At 41.0% G+C, this 8,349-nt stretch overlaps 1 protein-coding gene across 1 annotated transcript; it reads left to right on the top strand.

Moving 5' to 3' along the window:
• Window positions 1–2,101: 2,101 nt before the first annotated feature.
• klhl42 (kelch-like family, member 42) lies at window positions 2,102–6,533 on the top strand. The gene is made up of 3 exons (XM_041964109.1): window positions 2,102–3,263; window positions 3,342–3,535; window positions 4,645–6,533. Exons 1-3 carry the CDS (start codon window positions 2,500–2,502, stop codon window positions 5,097–5,099), a joined length of 1,413 nt encoding a protein of 470 aa, XP_041820043.1. The 5' UTR covers window positions 2,102–2,499; the 3' UTR covers window positions 5,100–6,533.
• Window positions 6,534–8,349: the final 1,816 nt, after the last annotated feature.

The following is an 8,349-nucleotide window of genomic DNA, read 5'->3' as shown; positions in this document are numbered from 1 at the left end:
ATCACACTTCCGGTCCTGCCTTTCAAATTAAAACTCAAATTGGCCCTAGAATAAAGTGAGAATAAACGTTTGACATAACGCCAGGTTGTGGTACAGTGTGATGTTAGTAATCTTTGTTATTACTCTTATTTCCAATTAATATTATTATTATCTTATTATCATTCATGACAATTTCCTTTAATTAGCATAACATTTTCCTTTAAACATTAAACATGAATGTTTTCAGTTGCTGTATTGTTCCAGAGTTTTCATTTGCATCTGCAAATGCAAACACATTTCAAGTACATATGCTAAGAATTTATGCAGCATATCTCCCAAGAAGCTGCATTATTAGACCCGAAGTGACTCTAAAAGTAGAAAATAAAAACTGCTACTTTTTTTTTTTATAAAAGTATGTTAGCAGCTCCTTATATTTCATTGCAGATCGAAAAAAAAATTACACCAGTGAAGCTGTCTTCTGATTCTCTAATTGAACATGTAAATTTAAAAGTGGCGTTTTACAACTACAAGTTTAATTTCTTGCATGAGCCGTAAGGATGAATAACACTGTCTGACTGATGATGTCCATTTCGCCAACATAAGACCAGTATCGGACTAATACATCGCAAATAAGATATTTATCACAAGCTCTGTCCTTTTATTTTGAAGGCACCACCGTCTGCGTCAGTCTGTGTCATTATTTGTGATTTCATTTCTCTCCAAGCTGAACAGACTGACGCCACGCGAGTGATAACGCACGTTATCTTGATTGACAGCAGGAGATAGACAACAGACCTGCTGGCTGCAGAGCTTATTATAACTCTGCGCTGACAGAGAGAGCAGCAGCCTCAGAGTAACACTACAGTTGTGCAAATCGATCCGGTAAAAACATGATATAAGCATTTTCTGACACTTCAGACACAGTCAGCAAACCTCACTATACTGACTGACTGACTGAGTCCCCCTGTAAAAATGAAGATTTCAAATTAAGTTTGTTTGTATGGTACCTTTCAAACTCAACAAGACTTAAATAAACCAATATTTAAAACTCAACAAGAGCCAAAAATGAGGATAAAGTAATGCATACTGTACATGCAACATTTCATGGCATAGGATAACATCTAAATCTGCACCAAAGACTGACAAAACACCTCGCCACTGGGATGAAAACCGGATTAAATGTGTGTTGGCCTCAACAGACAATCTGTGAAAACTAGACTGCAGCTTATCCACCAACTATTTAAGCCTTAAATCCCAAACTCTGCACTGTGAGAGTGAGAATATCAAACAGTAGTCAGAGACACCTGCACTATGCAAACAAACGCTGGGAGTGTTGACACAAGAGCACTGCATGTTCTTTATGACATCCATTAATTTTAATTCAGAACTACGCTGCCTTCATGTGTCACTTTTCTTTGGACTGAGAATCTTAATGTGTTTAAATATAATTTTTTTCCAACTAAATTTGGCCCAATTTTAACATAGACTTCTAGAAATCTTAAAATATGTAAATCACCAAATCAGTGCTTATACACCTAATATGTATGTCTTTTTGTCCTTGTGTAGGTATAGTAGAAAAACAGGTTAAAAAACTTTTTATGTAAGGAAATAGAAAGAGTTGAGAGAAGTGAATGTATTTAATAATTACATATGTGTCCAATATGTATACAGTATTACACATTACCCAGTAACCAAATCCGCATGTCACAACTACCATTTAATTCTGTAATGTAGCTTTAGTATATCAGACTTTGCTGAAATTGGACCAGGACCACTATGGAAATAAGGTATGTTAACTTTAAGGGTTTTTTTTAAGGTAGTTTAATAGGTAGGCTATATTTCATTTTACTTTGTTTTATTTACATAGTTTTTTATTACATGTCCATGTCCTGTACTGCAGTGGATCTGTGTTTTGAAATTTGTTATTTTTTTTCTTGAATTAATTAACATGTCTGCTTATAGGTCTATGTTGTTGAATGACGGAATCAAATCAAGTCGGATGAGGAGCTGTTCGTAGATTCATCGGTAGATGGCAGAAGCACGCCACAGCCCTACAAAAATATACTCACGAAGAAGATAACACGGAGATGACGTATTGTGCGGAATAAAAACAGTTAAAATCTGACAGCTCGGCGACGCACCGCAACAGGCTCATAAAATACAATGGCAAATGTTAGTGCTTTTGTCAGAAATAAACTACACTATTTAACCAACGTCTTTAGATACTGGGGCGACTTTTTATTGGACTGTTGAGGAATGCTAAGCAGAGGAAAAGGTTCTTTTGGCTAGTTTATCTACTAGCTGCAGCAGCTCTTCTCTGTGTTGCTAGCTGGTTAGCTCCCACGGCTAACGAAAGTTGCTCCATGGCGATCTATGGGCTGAACATTACCATATATAGACCGGCCACAGAGCTCCCTCGCCGGTGAAATGTAAACGGTGACTCGCTGAGAAGGCTGACTAAAGGGCAAGCAAGAACAAAACTCAGCCTAAAAGAAAAAACACTAGCGCGCTAGCTTCATCATGTCATCTGACCAGATTATTGCCATCGTCATGGATGACAAAATCTACGAGGTGAATAAAAAGAAGCTGATAGAGAAGAGCGACTACTTCCGTGCTCTGTACAGCTCTGGTATGAGGGAGTCCACAGAGGATTCTGTGCAGCTGCAGGGACTCAGCGTCCCCGGACTGGAGCTGGTCCTGGAGTTCATCAATACCTCTAAGGTTCAGGTTGTCAACGAGACCCTGGAGGACCTGATTGAGACCGCCTCCTTTTTACAGGTCACCTCCATCCTCAAGCTCCTCACCTCGGAGATCCGGCTGGACAACTGCGTGGAGCTGTACAGCCTCTCTGAAGTTTACGGTACTCATGATCTGCGCAATGCTTGCCTCAAATACATGAGCTGCTACTATCATCCCATGCTGAGGCGGCCAGAGTTCAGCAGCCTCCCCTCTGCTGTCAGAGACCAAGTCAGGGACATGCGAATGAAAGGCACCGCCACCCTTGTAGCCATCGGAGACTTCACCTGCCTGTCCCTGGACGTGCCCGATCAGGATGAACCCTGGTCCATGCTGAGGTATGGAGAGGTGGAGCAGCGCTGGAAACCGCTCGCAAACAACCTGCCTCCAGATATGATCAATGTGAGAGGATATGGCTCAGCTGTCCTTGATAACTACCTGTTCATAGTCGGTGGATACAGGATGACAAGTCAGGAGATCTCTGCGGTGCACTGCTACAACCCATGTAGGAATGAGTGGAACCAGGTGGCTCCGCTCAACCAGAAGAGGTAAAACCATACCTGCACATTTCCTCTCAAATATCAGTAACTGCTGCCATGCTTCACTTCCTGCATCCTCTCCATCAGGTCCAACTTCAAGCTGCTGGCAGTACAAGGGAAGCTGTACGCTGTAGGAGGTCAGTGTCTGGGCACAGTGGAGTGTTACAGCCCAGAACAGGACTGGTGGACCTGTGTGTCCTCGATGCCCGACCCGCTGGCTGAGTTCTCTGCCTGTGAATGCCAGGGGATGATCTACGTCATGGGTGGATACACTGCAAGAGGTTGGTATAGCTCAGTTCAAGGTAATTATTGTCCTGTGCATTTGAATGCCACCAGGGCAATAATGCCCACCTGCCCTCGGTGTCCTGCACAGCTGAGAAGTCTTCATGCCTGAAGATAAAAACTGTCTTTGAAATAAGAGGCGTGTGCCTTCATGCTGCATCACCGACCTGATGATATCAGTGAAAATTTATGATAACTGGATGAGTGTTTGTTCTGGTATCATATACCTCATCCGAATATGGTTGATATGTCTATGTTACGTTGGAAGTCCATTTTATAGAGTCGCTTCTGGACAAACACTGACAGGTTACCAAATTAAACTCCAACTAAGAACACTTAATATTACACCAATAGAAATTAACCAAAGATTGTAGTCCTGCCAAACCTCCTAACTCATCTAACGTACTTGTTATTTAAGTCATGCTGGATGGAAAAATAGGTTTTATCTTTTTTTAAAATTTTCATGTCATATGACACAGTTGTTGTTGTTTTCTCCCTTAATGGACAAAATGTTTTACAATTGACCCCTCATTTACCCATTCACACACACACACACACACACACACACATGGCGATGGAGCTGTCATTGAAGGTGCCGACCTGCCCATCAGGAGCAACTTGGCCAAGAACACTTCATGATTTAGTATGTGAGTTACTAATGAAGGAATTAATGGATCATGTCTGATCTATTTTTATGTTTGTAGCATAAATCTTTGGTTGCACTGGGAGACATCATTGGTGATGTAACCTGGGTGTAAACGGGTCTTTCTGGTCTTTCAACATTAGACACGGTCACCCAGGCAACCCCACCAGGGCTGATCTCGCCCTGGCTTGTGTCCCAGCAGCACTTACAGTCCACAGCTCGCTGTGCTTGATCCACAGCCATCTAGAGGGATTTTTCTGCTGCCTTAGTGGCTCCTGATGGCTTTTGTTTTCATGCCTCCGGTCATTCCCAGGAGACTGAGCGCTTTGCTGAGTTTGTTGTTTTTGATTTAAACGTGTGAACATGCAGGAAATATTTTGTAGGAAATATTTTTTTGGTTGAAGAATCTCTGCTTTCTCTGCAGCTTCTTTGAGTTGAACATATTTTTCTTTCTCTGTCTGACAGACAGGAACACGAGCGTCCTCCGCTACAACCCCACCTCCGACACCTGGACCGTGTTTCGGACGTGTTCGGCGCACATCCGCAAGCAGCAGATGCTCTCGGTGGAGGACACCATCTACCTGGTTGGCGGCTACACCCATGAGCTGGAGGCGGACCGGAGGCAGCGGCGTCCCAACCAGACGGAGGACGTGCTTACGGTGCAGTCCTACAACGTCACCACGGGGGAGTGGATCCAGCTGAAGGAGAACACGTCCAAGTCGGGCCTGAACCTGACGTGCACGCTGCACAACGACGGCATCTACATCATGAGCCGGGACGTCAGCCTGCCCACCAGCCTGGAGCACCGCGTCTTTCTCAAGTACAACATCTTCTCCGACGCATGGGAGGCCTTCAGACGCTTCCCGGCTCTGGGACAGAACATGCTGCTCTGTTCGCTTTACCTCCCCAACCTGCTATGACTGAGAGCGCTGATGGTTCAGTGAACACTAACAGTTAGTGGAGCCCATGCAGCATTAATATAGGCCAGTGTGTGGCTTTGCTTGTTCTTGCACAGAATGGGGCTGTAGTGGGAGCAGTGTCTGGTTGCCAGGTTGAACGCCTCGTGACCTCTGTGCCTCAAAAACAAAACGCACTACATTGTACATACTGCTGTGGATGCAAATACAAAAGCTACTGTGACAAGTATGAAAGTGATGAAGCGCCATGGCCCATAGGTCAACAGCATCATAGCAGCTAGCCCCAGTTTGTGCCTCTCATGTGGTAACATTAAAGATACATTCAAGACTGAGAAATGACCTGGAAAGTCTGACAAACCCAGAATGTTGTGAGACGACACTAACTGCTGCTCTGAAGGAATTGCCAGAATCTGCAAAGACTCTTTCAACCATCTGGATGAAAAGCTACTTCATCTGCTGCACAATTAGAACTATTTTTCACTTGTTTCCCATCTTGCTACTCTCGTTCGGAAGCTGCTTAAAAAGCTTTTTTATTGTGCAGCTGACAGAATATTTTTTCATCTAGATGGTTAGAGGAGTCTTTTAGGATCTGGCATATATCTTCAGAACAATAATTATTTTTCAGAAAAAACAGTTGGTCACCTATGAATGCTAACACATGAGGGGCACAAACTGGGGCAACGTAACAGCATGCTTTTAAATCTATGGGCCACAATATTCTTGATGTTTACACACCAAATATGGCATTGGCGTACATGTTTATCCATAATTCACGACAAACCTTAAAATGCATTTCTTGTCTTTATGTACTGTACATAGCAGATACTAATCATGAAAGATGGCTTTGGTTTTACACTGCCAGTTTTATGGGAATTGAAGCTTCCTTGAAAGCTGTTGTTTCGGGTGAGATGTGGCTCAGAGGGAGCTTAATGTGTTGTTATATGCACACTTGCACAGTCTTATTTTCCAGAGATACACTAAACAAAGCTTAAAGCGCAATTCCATGACATGAACGATGCACATGTGCCTTCTGCAACCTCAGTTAATAGGAACTTGATAAAAAAAAAAAAAGAGCACAAAATGCAAGACTTTGTTAAATTGCCAGCAACTGACCAAAACTGCTGTTTTAGTTTTTCCTCTCTGGTAAAGCTGATTTTCTTTCCATTAAGGAGTTTTTCAGTTCCTTGAATAATTTTTTGGGATGTGCAGATATGAGAAAGGAGCCTCAAAGCAGAATTTCTAAAACTCTTGAAGTTTTGGGAAAGTGCAGCACTTAAAATGTTAGACATGGTGGATTTGAGATTCTCTCTGCAGTACTTTTGTTTGACAGTTTGGAAATCTAGGTCAGGATAATAAAGATGACGTTCAGGGGTCTTTTTGGCTGTTTGTTCTTTAATTCACCAGCTTATATTGTCTCGTTTCTCCATATTCTGCTTGTGTCTCTAAGCTTCGCTCTTATTTTCATTCGAAAATACAAAATCAACCGAGGGAACAGGCTGGTTGTAACACGCAAAGTCTGCAGTGTGACATCTTCCCACAATATCTTCCTTGTGTCGTGGGACCCTGGAGTAAATCCTGCCTCTGTAGGTCACTCTGCCCCATCAATACCAGCAAAGCCTGGCACAAATTCATTCATGCTCCTCAAACACAACTATCGTTAGTTATATAATTAAAATGGAATTATTAAGAAAAAGAAAGCTTTACTTCATTCTTATTGGAAAGTTGTTCTGTTTTTTTGAAAGGTGTGTTAAGACCATCAGAGGTTTGCATCACAAATGTGTTGTTTAAGGGATTGTTCACCAAATAACAATCGAAAACAACAACATATTTCGTAACTTGCCTCCAGCAGTGTCTCTTCATGCACATCGCTTTAGGTTAAAGCCTTTCCATGGCCAGGATTCACCCACACAGGTGTTCTCACTTAATATAGCTCATTATTCCACCTCTCAGGGCTGTTTGATTGACGTCTCCCCCGCTGTCGAGGGCGGGACAAGTGACAGACAAATGATCCTTATTAGGATTTTGACTGTAATAGAGCTTTTTTTACAGCAGACATTTTGACTTGTCAGCAGGAAAAGTGCAAGTGTGACTAATGTCATTAACGACGGCTTTGTTCTACTCAAGTGTCCCAGTGAGCCGTGACAGTGAACGAACACGTCCACGAATTGGAAGCAGCTGAAGGTGCAGGAAGTACCACACTGTAAATCACTCCATTACAAGTACAAGTCCTGCATCAAAATCCTACTTAAGTAAAAGTATGTAAGTGTAATCAGGAAAATGTACTTAAAGTATTAAAAGTAAAAGTACACAGTGCATAAAAATGTTCTGCGTGACTGTTAAACTATTATAAATTATATCATTAAGTAATTATTACAAATGCAATAATGTAAAAGCAGGATTTTATTGTTGCAGTTGGTTGCAGTGGAGCTCATTTTGAACTACTTTGTGTAGGACTGCAACATTATTATAAATACTATAATACAAAAAACAACTTTTTGCATGAGTATATAACACTTGAAAAAAATGGGAAAGTGTTGTCATTTGGGTGAACTGTTCCTTTAAATCACGAGAAATAATCCCCAGAAAAGTGAATTTATAAACCTGATTATTCCACCGGGTTTCATTGTCAACACCAGTGGATGCAGATTAAAAATTCAAAACTAAATCAACAACAAAAAAAAAAATTAACCGACATTTTTCAATATGATCTAATCTGTCAGTTATTTTTTTGATTAATTGATTTGGTCGATTACTGTGTATTGCCTCTAAAAAATTAGTGGGCTACTAATTAGTAAAACTGATTTGTCTAAACAACAGTCCAAAACCCTCAGAATTTACAGTGTATAGTAGAAAATCCTTAATCCTTAAAACCAGTGAATACTTGATGTCTTAAATAAGTATATACAAGTATTCATTCATTAAAATCTGAACTAATAATAACAATAAGTTTGTTTGTACAGCTGGTTGGAACTGCTGGTTTAATCTTTAACAAATTGTAATTTATCAACTAATGTTCAGTATCCAGTAAGTACAGCTGTCAGATAAATGTAGTGCAGTAAAAAGTATATTTCTGTTCAAAATGTGGTGGAGTAGAAGTATAAAGGATCATGAAGTGGAAATACTCAAGCAAAGTACAAGTACCTCAAAGTTATACTTGAGGTACAGTACTTGAATAAATGCATTTAGTTACTTTCCACCACTGCTGGTTATCAAAAGTCGTGTTCACGCCAATAAATACCATCCCACATGTGAC

Source organism: Chelmon rostratus, chromosome 22 (genome assembly GCF_017976325.1).
Source record: "Chelmon rostratus isolate fCheRos1 chromosome 22, fCheRos1.pri, whole genome shotgun sequence".
Taxonomy (NCBI): Eukaryota; Metazoa; Chordata; class Actinopteri; order Chaetodontiformes; family Chaetodontidae; genus Chelmon; species Chelmon rostratus.
Note: the sequence above shows the minus strand (reverse complement) of the source record. Positions and strands in the feature narration are given on the sequence as shown.

Bases quoted from the DNA above. Each gene is read 5' to 3' on its own strand.
- klhl42 (XM_041964109.1), top strand. From the start codon at position 2,500: ATGTCATCTGACCAGATTATTGCCATCGTCATGGATGACAAAATCTAC. The intron at 3,264-3,341 runs GTAAAACCATAC...CCTCTCCATCAG, and splicing joins GCTCCGCTCAACCAGAAGAG to GTCCAACTTCAAGCTGCTGG. The intron at 3,536-4,644 runs GTTGGTATAGCT...TCTGTCTGACAG, and splicing joins GGGTGGATACACTGCAAGAG to ACAGGAACACGAGCGTCCTC.